At 44.1% G+C, this 25,065-nt stretch overlaps 1 protein-coding gene across 1 annotated transcript in view; it reads left to right on the top strand.

Moving 5' to 3' along the window:
* The window catches only part of AVL9 (AVL9 cell migration associated), a 1,171,768-nt gene that overhangs the window by 615,838 nt on the left and 530,865 nt on the right, over positions 1-25,065 (top strand). Inside the window, exon 8 of the mRNA XM_044064846.1 lies at positions 12,814-12,852. Within this exon, the coding sequence (XP_043920781.1) occupies positions 12,814-12,852 (39 nt within the window). The remainder of the gene's footprint in view (positions 1-12,813; positions 12,853-25,065) is intronic.

Below are 25,065 nucleotides of genomic sequence, written 5' to 3'. Positions count from 1 at the left end.
ATCTATAATGCCTGAGTGGGGTATTGTATCGAAGGCTTTTGCGAGGTCCAGGTAGGCTGTGTGGACCACCTTCCCTTCGTCAATGGCCTTGGTGACTGTTTCAAAGAAGTCGACCAGGTTTAAGAGGCAGGATCTGCCCTTAACAAAGCCGAACTGGGTAGGATCCAGTGTCTGTAGGTCCCCAATATCTTTATTTATGAGGTCCATGATGATCCTTTCCATAGCTTTGCAGACCAAGCTAGTCAGGCTTATGGGGCGAGAGTTTCCAGGGTCCGTTGAGGCACCACCTTTGTGGAGAGGGACCACTGTCGCTGTACGCCACTGTTTGGGTACATATCCTGTAGTAAGGCTGAGATAGAACAGTAGTTTTATGTTTGGGTTTAGCTCTTCTTGGAGTTCATGTAGGACACAGCCCGGGACACCGTCTGGTCCCATTGATGCTGTGTTTTTTGCTTTGGAGAGGGCAGCTCTTTCCTGAGCATCTGAGATGTCAGGGGGGCAGCACTCTGCTGGGATAGATATTTGCCCTTTTGGTGGGGGGGGGAGTTTGCGCTGAACCTGTCAGCTAGAATGTTGGCAATGTCTGTGGGTTCGGTGTATTTTTTGTCATTTTGGACTAATTCTGAGCATATCTGGGAATTCCCACCCAGGTTCCAAACATAACTAAAGAAAGCCTTGTGATTATCCTTAGTGTCCTGTGCAATCTTTCTCTCGAAGCTGGCCTTAGACAATTTTATGAGTGCCCTTAGTTTTTTGCTAATACTGACAGAGATGCCTTCCCTTTTTGGGATTTTGCTGTATCATGTAGTAGCTTCCTCCTTCTATTGTATAGTTTGTTTATGGCTGGGGTCCACCAGACAGGGCATCTGCCTTTGCCTTTGGAGGATTGGGTCTTGGTTTTATTTGGGATTGCATGATCCATGCATTCCTGAAGGTGTTCATAGAATGCATTTATAAAGGATTCTGCGGTCTGGGCTGTATTTTCCACAGGCCCGGGGGCTTTGAAGGATTCCACCTCGGTTTTGAGGAGTGTGAAATTTGCTTTGGAGAAGTTTTTCACTGTGGTTTTCTGGGCAGGGGGTGGGGTCGGGATGTGAATATCCAGTGAGATCAGTTTATGATCTGATCTTACCAGTGAGGGATACACTTCTGGTCTGGAGCATAGAGTCCCCATGTTGGTAATGATCAGGTCCATTATGTTTTCCCCTCTTGTGGGAGTGGTAACAAGTTGTTCCATAGCATTTGAGTTTATGAATTCTAGGAACCTTTGGGCTAGGGTGTTGGAGCTAGAGTAATGTTCCCAGTCTATGTTTGGGTAGTTGAAGTCGCCCAATATAATGGTGTTTGGAGAGACCTTCATATTTTCCAGTGTTCTCAGGAAGGCCGAGTGGGGTTCCTGGGTTTGGGAGGGTGGTCTGTATCAAGCTATAAACTGGAAGGCAGTTTTACCCACTGTTAGTTGCACATGGATAGTCTCTGATGCTTCGTGCTTTGCCACCAACCTGGAGGTGTGGGTATCTTTGATGAATATCGATACCCCCCCCTCCTTTTGTGGTTCGGTCCAAGTTTTGGGGCCGAAAAGCATGGTATGAGGTATAACCTGGTAGTGCTGGGGTGCTCTCCAGAGCCCTGAACCAGGTTTCTGTTACTGCACAGATATCGATGTTATCCATGCTAAGGAGAGTTTCAAGTGCGTGCATCTTGAGGTTTAGACTTCTGGCGATGAGTAGCATTACTCTTAGTTTCATATCCCTTGTGATACCTATGGAGGTGGGTTTGTCTTTTGAGCCTTGCCTAAAAAAGGCACTATGGGGGTAGCAAGAGCCTTTGCCAATGTCTGAAAGCCCAGGGGTGACAGGTGCAAGCCATCCCTAGCGAAGCATCGTAGCTTATCGAGCATATCATCCCAGGCTGACAGGCATTGGATCCCCTTTGAATGACACCAGTACTTAAGCCAATTGTTGAAATTGATCATCTTGTCTTCATATTGTGGCATCATTCTTGGTGAGGGTAAGATGCTACTCAAGGTCAGGGTCATACCGGCCTGGGCTACATGCTCAGAGAGCTCCTCTATGTCTCTTTTCATGTAGTCCAGGGAGGTACATCTCCGGTCATTCACACCAGCATGGGCAATGACTGAGTCATATTTGTACTTGCCTTGGAGTGACCTGAGTGCTTGTGTTATGTGGCGGATCCTAGCGCCTGACAGGCTGCTCACCGTGACCTTCTCCTTGTTCAGCCTGGTGAGCGGGACGTCAGTGTGCCTGACGATAGAGTCACCTATTACAAGTGTATCAGGTGTGTTGTTTAGCCTTAAGGGCTGTGACTGTTCGGCACACTGGCTTTGTGAGATATGTGTTGCACGTGTTTTGTTTTGGGGTAGCGGTTGCTTGGGAGTCTGCTTTGGAGGTCTCTGCTGCTTAGGCAGATCTTTATTTAGAGCCTCCAAGTATGTTTTTGTGTGATTATGTGTTTGGTTTGTTGTCGTGGTAGGTCTATGTGAGACTGGAATTGTAGTGAGTGTGGTTTCCTTCTCCTCCTGACTGGTTATGCCAGTACTGAGTTGAGAGAGCTTAGCCTCCAGTTTAGCTATATGGTTGCATCTCTCACATGTGTTGGAATTTGTTGGGAGGAGGAGAGGGTTGTCTGTGTACATGAGGCAGTTGTAACATTGCCTCAAGATTCCCAGATTCACCAGCTGGACCGGAGAGAAGATTGACAACTGACCTTTGGACATGCTAGAATAATATTGGGAATTCCTATATAATTGAAAACAAGGGCCAATGGGGAGTGAGGGTGTAGTGCTTTTAATTTTTTGTGCTGACTTATATAATTGCTTTAGTGAGCAAGTGCCAGGTAACCTAAGTGCAATGTGTTACAGGTAACTTAAATGCAAAAACGACAAACGGTAACTTTCTTTCAAGTGAAACAAGGAAATAAGTACAGTAATCAATGCAGATATCACTAGGGATCCACAGAAGCGCTGTGAAGCCACGTTTTAGGTGGAATTAGCATTCCAGGGAAGTAACAAGCAAACAAACAACAAGCATACAAACAAAGCTAGATTCAGTAGGCCTGGATCTAGTCTATGCTACAGCAAACAAGGTGTACCAATTTCAGTAAGAAACAGTGCAGATATGCAGGCACTATAAACCTTTAACCAGAAATTCCCAGCTCAGAAGGGCAGAGTCCAGCCTCTCCTCCCACAAGAGTGCAGACCACGAACCTTCTTACTGTAAAATAACTGGCCTGAAACCCAAGTGCATAAACCAGAACTAATACACTTTAGGAATAGCAGACACTGAGCTCTCAATCAGCAGTTCCCAACTTAGAAGGGTGAAAGCTACCTGTCCTGCCACCACAGAGCATGCCACAAACCTTCCTAATATAAAACAACTGGTCTGAAGCCCAAGTGCTTAATCCAAAAGACTTGGAATGAAAGCTACACTTTAATCAAGTTACTACCAAGCAGTAATAAATACAATTGAATACTTTAAAGAATGCCTGGATTAGTGCTCAAGTTATACAAACAAAGCTAGTTTCAGCAGGCCTGGATCTAGTCTATGCTACAGCAAACAAGGTGTACCAATTTCAGTAAGAAGCAGTTCAGATATGCATGCACTATAAGCCTTCAACCAGAAATTCCCAGCTCAGAAGGGCAGAGTCCAGCCTCTCCTCCCACAAGAGTGCAGACCACGAACCCTCTTAATGTAAAATAACTGGCCTGAAAGCCCAAGTGCTTAAACCAGAATTAATACGCTTTTAGAATAACAGACACTGAGCCCTCATTCAGCAGTTCCCAACTTAGAAGGATGTAAGCTACCTGTTCTGCCACTACAGTGCAGACCACAAACCCTCTCAATGTAAAACAACTGGTCTGAAGCCCAAGTGTTGAAACTAAAAGGCTTAGATTGAGTTACACCAAGCAGTAATAAATACAATTGAGTACTTTTAAGATGACGCAAAAGCAAAATAAAGTAGGAAGAAACACAAGTACAGTAAAAGCAGATGAATTTTTTTTTCAGAAAAGTAGCAAAAGCAGTAGTAAATACAATTCTCATGCAGTGCAAGCTGGCACACTTGAATATGTAGCAATATTAGTCCACACACAGTTTGAAAAAATGTAATTAAATTAAAAAGGACTAAAAGCAAGTGCAGAAAGGGTTTATTAGATAGAATGCGGTAAGGAGATGGGCCTGGGGGAGTGTCTTAGACCAAATCTGCAGTGGGGCGGGCACTGCAAAAGCCACCAAATTTAAACTACAATCAAGAACTGGGAGGGGGGGTGGGGAAAAACAGTTTCAACACAGATGTGAGTAATGTGCAAATTATAAAGCCAAAAAATATATACTGTTCTCTCTCTCTCTCCATATATATATATATATATATATATATGTATATATACAACAGATATCTAAGCAAACAGTTTAGCTCTATAATACAGAATAATACAGAAAAATATACTCAGCTGTATATATTTGCAGATAGTTTTGTAAAGCTGTCTCTCAAACTAAGGTTCCAGTTTGAATGCAGATTGTTAATTAACAGGACACACAACACTAGCTCAATTATATAGCTGAAGACAAGGCAGGAAATGAGGGGGGGTGGGGAAAAACAGTTTCAACACAGATGTGAGGAATGTGCAAATTATAAAGCCAAAAAATATATACTGTTCTCTCTCTCTCTGCTGGTTCCAGTTTGAATGCAGATTGTTAATTAACAGGACACAACAGCTCAATTATATAGCTGAAGACAAGGCAGGAAAAATGGGGGTGGGGGAAAACAGTTTCAAAACAGAATGTGAGTAATGTGCAAATTATAAAGCAAAAAAATATATACTGTTGTATATATTTGCAGATAGTTTTGTAAAGCTCTCTCAAAAAACAGTTTCAACACAGATGTGAGGAATGTGCAAATTATAAAGCCAAAAAATATATACTGTTCTCTCTCTCTCTCTCTAAATATATATATATATATATATATATATATAAACAGATATCTAAGCAAACAATTTAGCTCTATAATACAGAATAATGCAGAAAAATATACTCAGCTCTATATATTTCCAGATAGTTCTGTAAGGCTGTCTCTCAGACTAAGGTTCCAGTTTGAATACAGATTGTTCATTACGAATTGAATCATCCTGAAGTCTTCTAAAGCTAAGTACCCCATTGGGGATCCTTTTTTCTTGCTCTAACCGATGTCAGAAAAAGTTAACAATTGTCTTGCCTGTAGAAAGCAAATACCACACCAAGATTTTCATTCTTACTGCATCACCTGTTTAGGCTCAGACCACGACGTACCTCGCTATCAGTTTTGTGCCATATTCAGCGCCCGAACCATTGGTCATTGTGCCCTTTTTGTCACTAAATACTTTCATTCTCGATCTCCGATATTCCAAAAAAATGTAAGGATAACAACAGAGACAGACCGAATAGGTCCAAAGCTGCTGGCGACTCTTCCGTTAAGCTAGTCGCCAGTCCGCCGGTACTCAGTGAGGTGCTTTCGCAGCCCCTGATGCTTGCTTCAGTGGATTTGCAGGCTTCTACCGAGACCCGTTCAGAGTCCGATGTGCCACGAGACTCTTCTTCGACTATGGAACCTGCGGATGTCTCTACCTTGGATGGGTCCGGAGCCACTGAACAGGCACCGGATTCTGAGGAAGTTCTCACTACCGATGTCTAACTCAAACTGACTACTTCTTTCACATCTTCAGTTCTGTCTAAAACTACCGAGTTTCTAAGGGCAAGAGTATGCACTACGCCTAGAAAACCGAAGACCAAAGTGCATGCACCTGCTCCCTTGCCACAACATCAAATGCTTAAAATGGCAGAAGACCTTATTATGCTGACTAGGGGAAGTCAACCTTCCCCTGCTAAGAGAAAAAAAGACCAGTCCCCAGCAGCATCAACAGACCAAGAGTCCGATGACTCTGAGGTATCTGGTTATGAAGACATACCCTTATCTGCTTATGAGGATTCAGATGCAGAGGAATCCATTCCCTCTGCCTCTCCTCCAGAGGACTTTTCTTTTGGTGAAACCCTGCATACTTTGAGAGCATTTCCATTGGGAATCCCAAGACTGTCCTCAATCCAAAAAGAGACTCAGAGAATTTCTAGATTTGCCACAACATAGGCCTTTAGCAATACCCCCAGTCTTGGATGTTGTGGATGATGTCTTTATGCAACCCAGTCTTACTCCTGATACTTTACCCCCCTTCTCCTAGGAAACCAGACAGGTACTACAGAGTACCTGACTCTCACAAATTCTTTTCAAAAATCCTACTGCTGACCCAGAGGTCATCTCCCAGGAGCCTAAAGGTATCAAAGCAACTACAGCTAAACATCCCACCCCTTCGGACAGGGATTCCAGAGTTTTGGACAGATGGGGTAAGAAAGTATATACCTCTGCAACTCTCGCCATTAGGGTTTTGAATTGTCAGTTCCACATGCTGAATTACCAGCAACATACCTTATAACTTATTAAGTAAAAAATAGCTACCTTTACAGACTGTGCAGAAAATAAAGAATTGCAAGAGCTTATGCATTCTGCAAGCCAAGTCAGCAAGCAGGAGCCTAAAGGTATCAAAGCAACTACAGCTAAACATCCCACCCCTTTGGACAGGGATTCCAGAGTTTTGGACAGATGGGGTAAGAAAGTATATACCTCTGCAACTCTCGCCATTAGGGTTTTGAATTGTCAGTTCCACATGCTGAATTACCAGCAACATACTATATAACTTATTAAGTAAAAAATAGCTACCTTTACAGACTGTGCAGAAAATAAAGAATTGCAAGAGCTTATGCATTCTGCAAACCAAGTCAGCAAGCATACGTTGCAGTTTGGCTTTGACGCCCTAGAAGCATCTTGCAGGGTAGCAGTTCTCTACTGAGAAGGCATGCTAGGCTTAAGGAGCAGACCTTGCCAGACCATGTCAAATCAAAGTTACTTGACGCTCCTTTGAACAAGGACAGTCTGTTTGGCACCAAAGCAGAACAGGTTCTTAAAAAGATGGAATAAAAAGCTAAATCTATGCAGACAGTCAAAGAATTCTTGCAAGTACAGCGTCCTAGATTCAGTAGGCATTGCCCCTCAAAACATTGGTCCTTTCCAGCCCCCCTCAAGGCCATCTCAACCTAGATCCAGGGGAAACAAACCCCACCCAGACTACAGTATCAGGGTATGCAGAGATCTAAGCAATGGAGTGCCTCCACCTCTAAAGCAGGGAGTGCTAAGCCACCCCCTTATGGAAATAATTCCCATTGACTTCTCTACTGCACTACCCACCTCTCCCCAGCTGCTTGTGCCCCTAGGAGGGAAAACTTGCCCTTCATGCAAAAAAATGGATTTCCATCACCAAAGACCGATGGGTCCTCAGTGTTGTATCCCAGGGGTACAAATTTTACTTCCACTCACTGCCAACCCCAAAAGGGTTCCCAGACCTCCCTCCAAACCAGTGGACAGAGGCACAAAACCAAGTTCAATCTCTGCTCTCTAAGGGCTGGTTCCTGTGGAACAGATAGGTCAAGGATTCTATTCCAGACTTTTCCTGGTACCCAGAAAAGAGGGCACTTGGCACCCAATCCTAGATCTTTCAATTCTCCACACCTTCCTGGTGGTACCAAAATTCAAAATGCTCACCCTGCAGCAGCTTCTACCTATGCTAGCCAAAGATGGCTGGTTAGTCACCCTAGACTTAAAAGAAGCCTACCTGTACATCCCTATAAGGGAGTCATGCAGGAAATACCTATGCTTCAGGGCAGGATTTAGGCATTATCAGTTCTCTGTGCTTCCTTTTGGCTTATCCACTGCTCCCAGAGTATTCACAAAATGCCTGGCTCCAGTCATTGCTTACTGCAGACCTAGAAATATTCAAATGTACCCATACCTGGACATCTGCCTGATTCAGGCAGAAAGTCAGGAAATGCTTTTGCAGCATCTGACATTTGTAAAAAAAACCTTCTAACCTCCGTGGGGTACACCATCAATGAAAAGAAACCAAAACTAGTCCCCAGTCAAAAGATTGTATTCCTGGGAGCAAGCTTGGACACAGCATCCCAGATGGCATTCCTCACTCTAGAAAAACAAGCCTATCTGACAGACTACTTTACTCAAATGGCCACCAGAATCCAGCTATCCGCAAGGAAGATCCTGCAGGCCCTAGGGTTCATGGCCTCATGCATCCTACTTATTCCATATGCCAGACTGCATATGAGGAAACTTCAATGGTACTTAAAAAGTCTTTGGTGCCAACATTTTCAGGACCTGTAAACCGTCATTCCTATCATACCCTGTCTAAGGACAGAGTTTCTTTGGTGGGCAGCAGCATGCAACCACAACAAGGGACTGCCCTTTACTCAACCCCACGCCACCCAAACCCTAATCACAGACACATCAGACTATGCTTAGGGGGGCACACATGGACGGCAAGTGCATTCAAGGCCTCTGAAGCCCAAGTGAAATTCATCTGCACATCAACCTAAAAGAGATGCTAGCTGTGCAGCATGCTCTGACAGCTTTCAGATCCCTCCTCTCTCCAGGACACCTGCTATTAAAAACAGACAACACCACAGTTATGTGGCACATCAGCAAGCAGGGGGGAACCCACTCTTACCTACTCTGCAGGCTAGCCATGGCCCTGTGGAACACGGCCTTGGACATGCAGGTCAATCTGCATGCTCAATTCCTGCCAGGCAAACAAACCTTGCTGGCAGATGACATTAAGCAGAAATCTCCTAGACCCACATGAGTGGCAATTAGAGACCAGCACCTTTAACCTTCTGATTCAGAAATGGGGGACCCCAGAGGTGGATCTCTTTGCCTCCCCCTGCAATTACCAGCTCAGCAAATTCTGCACCAGGACACCTCACAGCAGGGCCTGGAAAGTGAATGCCCTGTCCTTCCAGTGGGTAAATCTCTCAATCTATGCCATCCCCACTCTGCCCTTCTCCCAAGAGTACTGCTCAAGATAAGACAGGACAGACCAAGGACAATTCTGATTGCCCCAGACTGGCCACGCCAACACTGGTACCCACTCGTGCAGCCTGTCACCAGTGCCACCCTGGCACCTACACCCGAACCCAACCCTGCTCTCTCAGCACCTTTAACCTTCTGATTCAGAAATGGGGGACCCCAGAGGTGGATCTCTTTGCCTCCCCCTGCAATTACCAGCTCAGCAAATTCTGCACCAGGACACCTCACAGCAGGGCCTGGAAAGTGAATGCCCTGTCCTTCCAGTGGGTAAATCTCTCAATCTATGCCATCCCCACTCTGCCCTTCTCCCAAGAGTACTGCTCAAGATAAGACAGGACAGACCAAGGACAATTCTGATTGCCCCAGACTGGCCACGCCAACACTGGTACCCACTCGTGCAGCCTGTCACCAGTGCCACCCTGGCACCTACACCCGAACCCAACCCTGCTCTCTCAGCAGGGGGGACAGATCTTGCATTTGCAACTGCAAACCCTAAATCTTGCAGCCTGGCTTATTCCTTGAAATCTCCCCCAGTAACCAGCCTAAGCAAACAGGTGTTGGACGTCATTCTTGAGGCCAGAAGACCCAGTACAAGGAAATCCTATGCTGATAAGTGGAAGAGGTACTGCTTCTGGATTCAATGTAAAGGTGAGAACACATCTCTGCCCTCCCTGCCTCTAATCCTGGATTACTTAGCAGATCTAATCCACAGAGGCCTATCCTTCTCCTTCATTAAGATCCATGCCTCTGCCATTTCGCCTCATTGCAACACTGAGCTTCTTCTCTTCTCTCACCCTCTTATCAAACAGTTCCTGAGGGGGGTAAACAACTTAAGGCCACGAAGGAGAGCACCCACCCCTGCTTGGGAATTTAACTTTGTACTGGAAAAAGTCACGCTACCCCCCTTTGAGCCTGCAGCATCAGCAGAGTTAAAATTCCTCTCTTGGAAAACCACCTTACTTCTGGCCATCACCTCAGCTAGAAGAGTGTCTGAGCTGCAAGCACTTATGGCTGTGGAACCCTTCACTGCTTCCCATGCTGACAGGGTTTCCGTCAGGACTAACCCTTCCTTTATGCCTAAAGGGATGTCCCAGTGTGGCTCTCAACCAGTCTATCCATTTGCCAACCTTCTTCCCTACTCCTCAGAATAAAGGGGAAGGGATCCTGCTCTCCCTGGATGTGCACAGACAGCTCAGATTCTACCTGGATAGGACTAAGCCCTTCAGGAAATCTAACCAGTTACTAGTCAGCTTTGCACCAGGGGGAGAGGGCAAGGCCATTTCCAAGCAAACAATTTCCAAATGGATAGCACACTGCATCCATTTCTGCTACAAGCACCATGGGAAACCAACCCCTCAGGGGGTCAGAACACATTCCACCAGGGCAACTTCTACCTCTACAGCATTCCTCAGGGGGGGAGTCCCTACCAGGGACATCCTAGAAGCTGCTACATGGAGTTCTGTGCACACCTTCACCAAGCATTACCACCTGCGTATCTTTTCCAAATCCAGGACGGGTTTTGCTACAGCAGTCCTGCAAGGCATACTAGCCAGCCCCAACTCTTCTTGATTGCCACTACCCTTCTTCAGCTTTGGGAATCTACCCAAGTGTGATGACTGCAACAGTGAAACACGAAGAACGTAGTACAGTTGTGTACACTTACCATAAATTTAGATGTTCGAGTGTATTCACTGTTGCAGTCCTGGTTTCCCTCCCCTCCAGCCCCCTTGTCCCTCTCTCTCTCTCCTCTCTATGTATTGGTATTTACTTTTTACTGGTGGTGTTTTTCACCATGGTAACTTAGCTCCCTGTTTGTGGGCTCCTGACATTTGGGGCAAGAAAAACTGATGTAATGGCGTCAGCTGCCTGTTTTTATTCCCCTGACTACCTAATGTCAGTCCTGGAGCGACAGCAACCAATGCAGAAATACTAAGTCTCTGGTATTCAGGCCGACTGAGGGCTACCTGCAGGCAGATAACCCAAGTGTGATGACTGCAACAGTGAATACACTCGAACATTTACATTTATGGTAAGTGTACACAACTGTACTTCAGCTGTTATTTAGTCAAATTACTGAAACTGTCTTTTAGAAAACTTTACTGCATTCTGCATATTTAATACCCTTTTGTAGTGTAACATAACAGAAAGAACAATGTTCTGTGTGGCATGGAAATATTTTTCACTAGAAAACAGGAAACTATGGTATGGATCTATCCTATCAGTGTGACGAGCCTGATCTGCAAGGCCATGGAACGTATTATTATGGAACTTATAAACAAAGACATTGGCAACCTTCAAACACTGGACCACACCCAGTTTCGGTTAGTGAAGGGCCAATCTTGTCTCCTGAACCTGATTGACTTCTTCGAATCAGTCTCCAGAGCTGTGGACGAGGATAAGGTGGTCCACACAGCCTATCTGTACCTCGCCAAGGCCTTCGACACCATCCCCCACTCTGGATTCATAAATAAACGTACCTAAGCTGGGCATTAACCCCTACGTCACTCGATGGATTGCCAACTGGCTTACTGACAGAACCCAAACAGTAAAAGTAGCCGACTCCAAATCCAGCTGCAGACAAGTGGAGTACCTCAGGGTTCAGTCCTGGGACCGTTCTTGTTTGGCATCTATTTCTCTGAAGTACAGGCCAGCACTAAGGGACTCTGGCTAACAAAGTTTGCAGATGACTGCAAACTGGGAGCCATTATTCAATCCCCAAATGATGTGGATATTCTACAAAAGGGCCTTACAGAAACAGATGCTTGGTGCCAGAGCCATGGGCTCAAGCTCAATGCCAAGAAATGTATAGTTATACCCTTTGGGAAAAAACATGTACCCGTGAATTACCACATACGTGGCAGTACACTAAACACCAAAAGTGTGATAAGAGACTTAGGGACACAGGTGGACAGTGGTCTCACCTTCGATAACCATATCACCACCACAGTCAGGAAATGGCACACCTCATCACTAAGGGCTTTTCATCCAGAAAAAAAGAGGTCATTGTCCCACTATGCTCATCCCTCATTAGACCCATTATAGAATACAACACCCCATTTGTTATGTACCTCTCAAGACATCTGCAACAACTGGAAAGGCCACAGAAATATCTCACTAAAAGAGTCACAGGCCTAAAGCAGATGCCGTATGCTGACCATCTAAAAAAAACTCCAGCTATACTCTGTCACATATCGTCTACTCAGAGATGATCTCTGCTTAACATACAAGGCCATGTCAAATCCAGAGCTGTTGGACATGCTACACTTAAAGAAATCTCAGTTCCTCAGAGCCACATGCTCCAGGGATCTAAACCTTGTCATCACAATGAGCAAAACATGCTGGAGGGATAGGTTCCTGACCCATAGACTCCCCAGACTCTGGAATAGACTGCCCATACATGTCAAGCAGAGCGCCTCTTTGGCCCTCTTCAAAAGGAACCTTGACGATTGGATGGGAGATAGGAAATTCACCCCGGGGATCACGTCAGTCGCCCTGCTAGACAGGGGTCCAGGGAAGTAAATATTGTGGGAAGAAATAGCCAGGGAGTTGTTATGGCTAGGCTTGTATAGGCCGTAGGGCCGATAGCCTAGTACCAACCTATGAACCTATGGACACCTTTCATTAGGCAATGTGTGGTAATTATATATTATTTTAAGTAAAATATGAAGTTGTATTATGTGGAAAAGTTAAGAAAAAGTGGTAGCTCTGTTAGTATGAGGTACAAGCTTGGGCAGAGCTGAATGGCATTTGTGTCAACAATTTTTGGTTTCATGTTGCTGATGCTTACTGAGTTTTTGTACTGAATAAATGCCTAACATACTTGTCGATTTATTTTTGCAGGTGTTGATTTTGTTTAAATTGATTCTGCTAGAGAAAAAGGTAAGAAACAAATCACTTGTATGTCAAAACTGTCCTGGAACTAACTGCAAACATACAGTTCTTTCAATGCAAGTTGTATAAGTAGTGAATATTGCTTTTCTTGATATCAGAGAAGGGATTTAATTTGTTATGAAATGTTGTAGTATTGCTGTCTGACGAAGCAGTAAAACAGCGAAAGTCTTTCTTGTGATTAAACCGTAGGGTTTCCTGTAAACTTCGACTATGTTATAGCATGCCAGTTTTAGCTAAACTGTTTAGTAACTTAAGTATGTATTGCAGAAAGTCTTTTCTACTCAGTGCCACAAAATTTCATAAAACTAACAGATGCAGTGTATTAATTTCCTCAGTCAGCATTTAGTCTTGTGTTTCAGTAGCTCTGGCTGCACAAAAAGAAGTATTGAAACAAATGGAGAAATGTGGTCATGAAACTTCAAGCTGAAAATTATTTCTTTGACTTAATGATATTTTTCCTATTTTAATAGCCAGATTTATTTCTTACTTTTCTTGCTTGGTTGGTTTCGTGACTTGATTGATGAAAAAGTTAGGTTAGTCACCTGAAATATGATAATCTAATACTGAAGGCCCTCCTTGATGTGTTCTTTGTCAGATGTTTTGCTTCTGCTGTTTGAAATTTGGCATTTTTCTGCAAAGTCTTGTTTTCAGAGAGTCTGTGTGGCTATACCAGTGCACACAGCAAAACTAGGATGTATGTGCCTGTACCAGTGCACACTACACAGTGATGTAATGTGTAACTCATTACATCCGAGTGATGCCTCCAAGTGCATCTGCAGTCAACGCCTACTGACGCCTCTAGGTGTCAAATATTGCTTGTTCATATTTACATCAATAATTCCAACACCATGCTATGTACAAAGTTTTAAAAAATTTCATCTTAAAGCTTACACAATAGCAAACTCAACTGCATTAATATTTGACCTCTGTCTAGTACAGGTAGATAGATATTATCTGCCTATGATATTAATTTGTATAACTATAATTTTCACATTTTATAAATATCTCAGCGATCAAGTAACACAGACAGAACTTCTTGGCCTCATATGAAAGCTCTCAGCTAGATGAATAAAATGTTGCTAAGAATGTGTGTAACGTGACTGGTTGCTGAGATATTGTAAGTTGTTTACAAAATACTACAAATGCAGTAGATGTTCTTCATGTTTCACTGTTGCAGTCATTACATTTGGGTAATCTGCTGGCAGGTTGCCCTCAGTTGGCCTGAATTCCAAAGTCTTGGGTCCTGCGTCAGTTGCTGTCTCCTCTTCCATGATGTCAGGTCGTCAGGGGTATAAAACATGCAGCCGACGCCATTTTCTTTAGTCTTTCTTGCCACGCGGTGCCCGAAGCAGAAGCATTTCACAAGTGCCAGTCGGCTGACTACTGAAATATTTGAGTTTGAGTTTCAGAACCGAAGTCTTCACTAAAGCCAAGTACCTCGTTGGGGAAACTTTTTTCTTGCTTTTTACCAATGTCAGAAAAAGTTAATAATTGTATTACTTGTGGAAAGCAAATACCTCATAAGGATTTCCATCTATACTGTATTTCTTGCCTAGTCCCTGATCACAATGTGCCTGGCTGTCGATTTTGTGCTAGATGTAACCAACGCACTATTAAGCGTCGGTATATTTTTGCATCAAATTATTTTGGAAACAGATTTAACTACCCAGAAATGTCGTCGGATAGTAATCTGGCAATCGGAGTACATAAAAAATGCAAAGAAAAGGACAGAGAAAGGCAGTCGAGTCCAAAACCGATGACAAGGCTTCTCCTAAGCCAGTCGCCGGTTCGCCGGTACTCAGTGAGGCGCTTTCACAGCCCCTGATACCCACTACCTTCGAGTCGCAGACCTCTACTGACACCCATGTGGAGTCCAGCATGCTGCAAGATACTCAAGGTATTGGACCAACGGATATATCTCCCTCGGATGGGTCCAGAGCCGCTGAGAAGGCACCAGCTTCTGAGGGTGTATTCAGACCTCAACATTTGTATATCAAACCGACGAAAGTTGCAAAACCAAAGACAAAAGCAACTTCTAAAACTAAAAAAAAATGACGTATGAGCCACGCGCACAGGCCTCTATGCCTAAAAAACAGATGATCAAAATGGCTGAAGACCTTATTACCTTGATCAGGGGTACCCATCCCCCTCCGGATAAGAGGCCTAGGCAAGACACTGATTATGAATCTTCAGATCAGGTTTCTATTTCTTCTGATTCCAGTTCTGATCAGGAATTATCTATACCTCCCTATGAGGATTCTGAGGCTGAGGAGTCTATTCCATCTGCATCTCCTCCTGAGGATTATTCATTTGGAGAAACCATGCATACTTTGAGGAAGCATTTTCACTGGGAGAGTCAAGACTTCTCAGAATCAAAAAAGAGGCTCAGGGATTTCCTTCTTCCTCAGCACAGGCCTTTAGCCATTCCCCCTGTTTTAGACATTGTGGATGATGTGTTTTCGGAGTCAAGTTTGACCCCTGACTCCTTACCTCCGGCTCCCAGTAAGCCTGACAGATACTACAGGGTCCCTAAATCACATACATTTTTATTTAGAAACCCTGTTGCTGATCCTGAAACTGTTTCACAGAGTCTAAAGGGAGTTAAGGCCTCAACAGCAAAAAATCCTACCCCCTCCGATAGAGATTCAAGGGCATTGAACAGATGGGGGAAAAAGGTTTATACATCTGGCAATCAGGGCCTTCAGTTGTCAATTTCATATGCTTAAGTACCAACAACATGTTATGGGATTGCTGAAACAGAAAATTATGTTGATTTCAGAATGTGCAGAAAATAAAGAATTGCAGGAATTAGTGCATGCAGCTGAACAAGTTGGAAAGCATACTTTGCAATGTGGTTTTGATTCCTTAGAGGCCTCCTGCAGGGCCGCAGTTACTGGATCTGTAATTAGGAGGCATGCCTGGTTAAAGGAACAAAATTTACCTGATCATGTTAAAGCTAAATTGCTAGATGCACCTTTACAGCATGATTCTCTGTTTGGTATTAAGGCAGAAGAGGTTTTAAAGAAAATGGAAGATAAAGCTAAGTCTATGCAAACTGTTAAAGACTTCTTACAAGTGCAGCCACCAAGATTCAGTGGACACTGGCCTGCAAAAAACTGGTCCTTTCCTGTCTTAAGCAGAGCTCAAATGGGGCAAATCCAGACGCCCTAAGAGTTCCAGATACCAGGCGCAAGATTCATACAGGTCAAAGCAATGAGGCGCTTCCACCTCCAAATCTGGAGGAGATAAAGCGCAAACCTACAGAAAGCAATCCCAATGACTTCCCTCTGCCTACACCAAGCACTTATCTTTGGCGGCACCTATACGGGGAAAACTAGCACTTTTTGCTCAGAATTGGCAGTTAATTACCCAGGACAAGTGGGTACTAAACATCGTATCACAGAGATACAGATTTCATTTCCACACTCTGCCAATTGCAAATGGTTGGCCAGATCTGCCAAAAAATCAATGGGCAGAGGCACAGAAACAGGTTATGTCCCTCATGGATATGGGGGCCATTCAGACAGTACCAGAACAGGAAAAAGAACAAGGTTTTTACTCAAGACTGTTCTTGGTACCCAGAAAGGACAAGGCCTGGTGGCCAATACTGGATTTATCGATTTTGAACACATACCTGGACATTCCAAAATTCAAAATGCTGACTTTGCAGCAGCTTCTGCCCATGCTGGGCAAGAATGCTTGGCTGGTGACTTTAGACCTAAAAGAGGCATACCTGCATGTCCCAATAAGACAGTCGTGCAGAAGATACCTCAGATTCAAGGCTGTCTTAATGCATTACCAATTCTCTGCACTGCCATTTGGCTTATCTACTGTGCCCAGGGTCTTTACAAAGTGCGTGGCACCAGTAATTGCATTTTGCAGACAAAGAAGTATTCAAATATATCCTTACTTGGACGACTGTCTCATTCAAGCAGAGAACAAGGACATTCTTCTTCGACATCTGGCGTTTGTGAAAAGGCTTCTAACATGCCTAGGGTACACAATAAACGAAAAGAAATCACAACTGGTACCTTCTCAAAAGATAACATTCCTGGGTGCAAGCTTGAATACAACTGCCCAGATGGTTTACCTCACGCCAGACAAACAAAGGCAACTGACTACTTACTTCGAACTGATGACAACAAAGACCCAGTCTTCTGCAAGACAAATTCTGCAGGCTCTGGGCTTCATGGCATCCTGCATACTACTGATTCCATATGCAAGACTGCATATGAGGAAACTTCAGTGGTACCTAAAAAGTTTATGGAGTCAACATTCTCGCAGTCTGGAAACAATGATTCCTCTCATTTCCTGCCTGCAACAGGAGTTTCTATGGTGGGCAAAGGCATGTCACCAAAACATGGGGCGGCCATTCACTCTAACCCTTGCCAGCCAAATCATCACAACAGACACATCAGATTATGCCTGGGGGGCCCACATGGCAGGAAGATGCATTCAGGGCATATGGTCACCAAAACAAATGCATCTGCATATGAATCAGAAAGAGATGCTAGCTGTTCAAAATGCCCTAACAGCCTTCAAGGACTTATGTCATCCAGGACAACTACTGATAAAGACAGACAACAATACAGTCATGTGGTATATAAACAAGCAAGGGGGCACACACTCATAACTACTGTGCAGATTAGCCAATACACTGTGGAACACAGCTTTGACCTACCAAATACATCTTCAAGCACAATTCCTGCCAGGAAAACAAAACACTTTGGCAGATAATTTAAGCAGAAACCTTATGGACCCTCACGAGTGGAAACTAAATCCACAAGTCTTCAGCATGATAACGGAGAAATGGGGGAGCCCAGACATAGATCTATTTGCCTCTCCTCAAAATTATTAATTGAAAAGATTCTGCACAAGGACTGATCACAGACGAGCATGGAAAGTGGACGCCCTGTCCTTCAGTTGTAAAAACCTCTCAGTTTATGCCTTTCCTCCTCTGCCTCTTCTCCCCAAGGTCCTCCTAAAAGTCAGACAAGAGAAACCAAAGATGATACTAATTGCCCCGGACTGGCCCCGCCAATACTGGTACCCAATCCTAAGGAACTTGTCTCAATACCCAGCTTGGACCTTGCCTCAAAGACCGCAACTACTGTCCCAGCAAAACAATCAGATCCTGCACAATCAACTACAGACTCTGAACCTGGCAGCATGGCTGATCATGTAGCCATACAAACAACACCTCTCAGTAAAGCTGTGATGGATGTTCTTTTGGAAGCCAGAAGGCCTAGTACTAGAAAATCTTATGCTGACAAATGGAAGAGATTCTGTGCTTGGAATCAATCACAAGGAACTGATACAGCAAAACCAAATATTCCTCAGATATTGCAATACTTAACTGAGATGCTTGACAAAGGCCTATCTTTCTCATCAATTAAAATCCATGCCACTGGCATTTCGGCTCATTACAATATAGAGCCACCAATCTTTTATCATCCTTTACTAAAGCAGTATCTTAGAAGAGCTAAAAATTTAAGGCCTCCTAGAAGATCACCATTGCCTGCATGGGACCTCAATTATGTGTTGGAAAAGCTCACCCTGCCTCCATTTGAACCAGCTGCTACCACTGATATAAAGTTCTTATCATGGAAAACAGCTCTGCTTCTAGCAATTACTTCAGCAAGAAGAATTTCAGAGCTACAGGCCCATATGGCTATAGAGCCTTTTATCATATTTTACCCAGACAGGGTTTCTCTGAGGACAAATCCTACTTTTATGTCTAAGGTGGTTTCCAGTGTGGCTCTTAACCAAACAATTCATCTGCCAACCTTTTATCCAAATCCACAGAACAAGGGGGAGAGAATTCTGCATTCCTTGGACATACACAGACAACTAAGATTCTACTTGAGCAGGACTAAAGCTCTAAGAAAATCTGAGCAATTACTAGTGACATATGCTGCAGGATCAGAGGGCAAGGCTATTTCAAAGCAGACAATTTCAAAGTGGATAAGCGACTGCATCCGTTTCTGCAACTTACACCATGGTAAACCTGTGCCCAAGGGCATTAGGTCTCATTCCACCAGAGCTGCAGCTACTTCAGCAGCCTTCCTAAGGGGAGTACCAACCAAAGACATTCTAGAGGCTGCTACTTGGAGTTCTGTTCACACCTTTACAAGGCATTATCATTTGCCTCTTTACTCTAAATCCAGAGCAGGCTTTGCCACTGCAGTTCTGCAGGGCCTTATAGCCGCTCCTAATGCTATTTTGCTGCAGCCCCCCAACCATAGCTTTGGAATTCTACCCAAATGTAATGACTGCAACAGTGAAACACGAAGAACATAGTACAGTTGTGTACACTTAACATAAATGTAGATGTTCAAGTGTATTCACTGTTGCAGTCCAGGTTACCCTCCTGCCATCCCCTGTCATTCTGGAGTTTGTTTCCTTCTCTATCTTCTACAACCTATGTGGTGTATTTGCTTGTAGATGAAGGTAAAGTTTATATTGATGCATGTGTATACACACACATATTTATATATATATATATATATATATATATATATTTTTTTTTTTTTTTTTGCTACCTTTTTGAGGGCAAGAAAAACTAAAGAAAATTGCGTTGGCTGCATGTTTTATACCCCTGACGACCTGACGACATGGAAGAGGAGACGGCAACCAACGCAGGACCCAAGATTTTGGAATTCAGGCCGACTGAGGGCAACCTGCCAGCAGATTACCCAAATGTAATGACTGCAACAGTGAATACACTCGAACATCTACATATATGGTAAGTGTACACAACTGTACTTTACTGTGTTTACTGTGACTTACAAAATTCAGTTTAAGACCTAAAACCTAAAGAATAGTGCCAGTATAAAAATAGTTTGTGCTGAAGAGTTTTCCATTAATACTACTTTCATATAATCCCTGTGGTTCCAGAGATCTGAACATTTATTTGAAATATGAAGACATAATTTTTTTCTGTCAAAAGGCTTAGGCTCCGCCCATTGGAAGTTACAATGCAAACTTCCTGAGCTCCACTGGAGTGAATGAGTTAAAAAGCTTATGTCCTTTCCCACTGTTTTTCTTGCTTGCATATTTGGGATCCCAGGCATTTACATTAATAAAAATCCTGCATTTACTTGCCTAAGCACTTAAACAAGTCTGTGTGGCTGTCTGATTTCCAACCATGACCTGCACAAACATTGCTTTTACTGCTTTGGAGATGCACACATTCTTAAGAATTCACACCTGTACTTGTGGTTCATCACCAGGCATTAAAGCAGGGAGAACGTATTATCTCACTTAATGAAGATGGTGGCAGTTGAAAGCTGTTCTTGGGGTCACTTACATGAAGGTGCTCAAAATAGCTGCAGCCATATGTCAGAGTATCAACCACAGAAACAAAATCTTAGCGAAAAGGTCCAGGCCTGAACCATTTCAGGGTAAGTCCAGTGTTCATCTGTTCTCCTGGACCCTTTATGTGATGAACTTTATCTCAGTTAACAGGGGGTCAGGTCCGAACTGTGTATTCATTCTTGGTCAAAGACCTTGGGATCAAGGAAGACAGATCCTTGGCTTCCTTTTTTGGGGAGGAAAATGCATGCTGATGTTCTTGCATTACACTATATGGCGACGATCATCTGGCTGCTAGGACTGACCAGCCTAATCCCAAGGACTAGTCTCTTAAGTGTGATCTATTGATATGTTTGCTATACACATGACTGGGGGCTTCCTTTCTGGGGTTAGAATGCAGGCCTGCATGACTCAGCAGACTACATTGGAAAGAGGGCTCATCTGGACAGCAGCTACCAATGACTGCATTTCAAGGCCTAGGCATCAAGAGTTTGCCTGGTGGAAGAGTTTACCTGGTGGGAGTTTAAGTCATGGGTGCTGGAGCATGGTTTGGGAGAGTTCATTTTGCAGCATATGCTAAGTGAAGTACAGGCTTCTCTCCCTTCATTCAGTCCTGTGTTAAACAGTGTTCCAACACTGGCTCCTGCTTTCCCAGTATCTGACAATGGTGTGCATGCAAGGCCATGCCCACTGATAGTGAATGTAGAGATTTTTCCTCACTCACTGGTTCTTATGATGATTCAGAAGATCTCTGGGCCTCTTTCTCAAAAAAGGACAAGGAAGCGAGTCTACCTCTCCATTTATCTGCTGGATGATCCCTCCTTTAGAGGTGCTCTCAAGCCTCCTGCTCCCTTCCCCAAGCAGCATCCGGCAGAGGTTTTGAATAAGAAGCGCTGAGTAACCATAGGATGTTCTTTGTGTTTCACTGTTGCAGTCATTACATTTGGGTTATCTGCTTGCAGGTAGCCCTTAGTCGGCCTGATTATCAAAGTCTTGGGTCCTGTGTCGGTTGCTGTCTCATCTTCCATGACGTCAGGTAGTCAGGGGTATAAAGCATGCAGCTGATGCCATTACATCAGTCTTTCTTGCCGTGCAATGCCCGAAGCAGAAGCAGTTCGCAAGTGCCGATTGGCCGACCTCAGAAATTTTCGTTTTTGAGTTTCAGATCTGAAGTCTTCAACAAAGCTAAGTACCCCATTGGGGAAACTTTTTCTTGCTCTACACCGATGTCAGTAAAAGTTAACAATTGTATTTCTTGTGGAAAGGAAATGCCTCATAAAGATTTTCATTCGTACTGCATTCCTTGCTTGGGCCCAGACCACGACATCCCTTGCTGTCAGTTTTGTGCCTTATTCAAACCTCGAACTATTCGTCGTTGGTTCATTTTCGCATCTAAATATTTTGGTGCTCTGTTCAATTATCCAGAAATGGCTTCGGTAAGCCACCTGACTACCGATATTCTGGAAAAATGCAAAGATAAAGACAGAGACAGGCTGCATAGGTCCAAAGCTGCCGACGACGCAGCCGTTAAGCTAGTCGCCAGTTCGCCGGTACTCAATGAGGTGCTTTCGCAGCCCCTGATACCCACTACTTCAGATTCGCAGGCCTCTACTGAGACCCATTCAGAGTCTGGTATGCTGTGAGATGCTTCTTTGACTGTGGAACCTGCGGATGTCTCTACCTTGGATGGGTCCGGAGCCGCTGTGTAGGCACCGTCTTCTGAGGGTGTATTCAGGTCTACTGACTTGCATATTAAACCAATGCCATCTTCTTCTTCAAGGCCTAAATCTCGATCCACGACTAGAAAACCAATGCCCAGACCGCATGGTCAAGCCCCTATGCCTAAAAAACAAATGATAAGAATGGCTGAAGACCTTATTACTCTAATCGGTGGAAGCCACCCTTCCCCCTGTAAGAGACCTAGAACTGATTTTCCTTCTGATTCTTCTGATCAGGATTCTGAAGTTTCTGTCTTTTCTGATGACCAAGAGTTGCCTTTGTCTACCTATGAGGATTCTGATGCAGAGGACTCCATTCCCTCTGCTTCCCCTCCAGAGGATTTCTCTTTTGGTGAAACTTTGCATACCCTTAGGGAGCATTTCCGCTGGGAAAGCCAGGATTACTCTGACTCCAAAAAGAGACTTGGAGAATTCTTACTCCTACCTCAACACAGGCCTTTAGCTATACCTCCTGTACTGGACATTGTAGATGATGCCTTCTTGGAATCTAGCCTGGCCCCTGACACTTTACCTCCGGCTCCCAAAAAACCTGATCGGTATTATAGAGTACCTGACTCTCACATGTTCCTCTTTAAGAATCCTACTGCGGATCCTGAGACTATTTCACAGGGACCCAAAAGGCATTAAGGCTACTACTGCAAAAACCCTACCCCCTCTGATAGAGATTCCAGGGCCCTGGACAGATGGGGTAAGAAGGTTTACACTTCTGCAACTTTGGCCATTAGGGCCTTGAACTGCCAGTTTCATATGTTAAAGTATCAGCAGCATATTATTGGATTGCTTAAACAGAAAATGATGTTGATTCCTGACTGTGCTGAAAATAAAGAATTACAAGATTTGATGCATTCTGCTGAACAAGTTGGAAAACATACTTTGCAATGTGGTTTTGATTCATTAGAGGCATCTTGCAGGGCTGCTGTCACTGGGTCTGTACTTAGAAGGCATGCTTGGCTTAAGGAGCAAACTTTGCCAGATCATGTTAAAGCTAAATTACTGGATGCTCCCTTAAACCAAGACCGCCTGTTTGGCAACCAAGCAGAAGAAGTACTTACAAAGATGGAGGAAAATGTTAAAGCTATGCAAACTGTTAAAGATTTCCTGCAAGTACAGCCTCCCAGATTTAGTAGGCACTGGCCTTCTAAGAGTTGTTCCTTTCTTGTCTCTTCCAGGCCTTCAGTCCAAACTCAGAACCAGCAGACCACCCAGGCTTCAGTCTCAAGGTAGGTCTGGCCAACCGTTTGGAGTTGGTAAGGAGTGGAAGTGGAATCTGTATCCTTGGGAAACTATATTTAAAACTCATTTGTCTTGGGTAATGAGCTCCCATTTTTTTTGCATGCAGGCCTAAGCAGTGGGGGCTCCCACTTCCAAAGCTAGAAGTAGTAAGACTGCCAGTTTCATATGTTAAAGTATCAGCAGCATGGTAAACCGTCACAGTGACTTAACTTTAAACCTTCCAAGCCCTGCTCAACTGATTGCTTCTTTAGGGGGAAGGATCGCCCTGCATGCAAAAAACTGGGAGCTCATTACCCAAGACAAATGAGTTTTAAATATCGTTTCCACAGGATACAGATTCCACTTCCACTCCTTACCAACTCCAAACGGTTGGCCAGACCTACCCCCAAATCAGTGGGCAGAGTTTCAAAAGCAGGTTCTCTCTCTTCTAAGCATCAAGGCTATTCAACCTGTCACAGAAGAGGAATGGGGGCAAGGTTTTTACTCAAGACTTTTCCTGGCACCCAGAAAAGACAATTCCTGGCGTCCCATCCTGGACTTGTCTATCCTAAACACCTTTTTGGTAATCCCAAAATTCAAAATGCTACCTCTTCATCACCTGCTTCCCATGCTAGGCAAAAATGCCTGGTTGGCAAAACTGGATTTAAAGGAAGCCTACCTGCACATCCCAATAAGGGAATCTTGCAGAAGATACCTACGCTTCAGAGCAGGCTACATGCACTATCAGTTCTCTGCACTACCCTTTGGCTTATCTACTGCGCCCAGGCTATTCACAAAGTGCCTAGCTCCGATCATTGCATTTTGCAGGCAAAGAAATATTCAAATATACCCATACCTGGATGATTGTCTAATTCAGGCAGAAAGCCAGGACATAATTTTAAATCATCTGGCATTTGTAAAGAAATCACTAACTTCTCTGGGGTACACCATAAATGAAAATAAATCATATCTAGTACCCTGCCAACAAATTATCTTCCTGGAAGCAAGCTTGAATACAACTTCCCAGATGGCCTACCTCATGCCAGAGAAACAAGTTCATTTGACAGCCTACTTCAAACTACTGGCCACAAAGACCCAGCTGTCTGCAAGGAAAATACTGCAAGCCCTGGGGTTCATGGCCTCTTGCATTCTACTAATTCCATATGCAAGACTGCATATGAGGAAACTACAATGGTATCTAAAAAGCCTATGGGTGTCAACATTCTCAGGACCTAGAATCAATGATTCATATCATCCCTTGTATAAACACAGAGTTCCTTTGGTGGGCAGAGGCCTGCCACCAGACAAGAGACTGCCATTCACTCTACCCCTGCCACCCAAACCCTAACAACAGACGCATCAGACTATGCATGGGGGGCTCACTTGGCAGGGCAGTGCATTCAGGGCAAATGGAATCCGAGTCAAATGCACCTGCATATCAATCAAAAAGAAATGTTAGCTGTACAGAATGCTCTGACAGCCTTCAAGAACCACATTCTTCCAGGACAATTATTGGTAAAGACGGACAACACCACTGTTATGTGGTACATAAACAAGCAGGGGTGAACCCTCTCATACCCTCTCTGCAGACTTGCCATGGCTCTGTGAAACACATCCTTGAGCTACCAAGTGCACCTACAAGCTCAGTTCCGGCCAGGCAAGCTAAATACACTGGCAGACAACCTAAGCAGAAATCTCATGGGCCCACACAAGTGGAAACTGAAACCAAAGATATTCAACACTTTAAGAAACAATTGGGGGAGCCACGAGATACCTGTTTGCCTCCCCTCAGAACTACCAATTGGACAAATTCTGCACAAGGACTCCCCACAGACAAGCTTGGAAAGTGGACACCCTGTCCTTCACCTGGAAAAACCTATCCATTTATGCCTTTCCCCCTCTGCCTCTCCTCTCCAAAGTGCTACTAAAGATCAAA

The sequence above is a fragment of the Protopterus annectens genome, chromosome 3.part0 (assembly GCF_019279795.1).
Source record: "Protopterus annectens isolate FY-2018-M chromosome 3.part0, PAN1.0, whole genome shotgun sequence".
In the NCBI taxonomy this organism is placed as follows: Eukaryota; Metazoa; Chordata; order Ceratodontiformes; family Protopteridae; genus Protopterus; species Protopterus annectens.
Note: the sequence above shows the minus strand (reverse complement) of the source record. Positions and strands in the feature narration are given on the sequence as shown.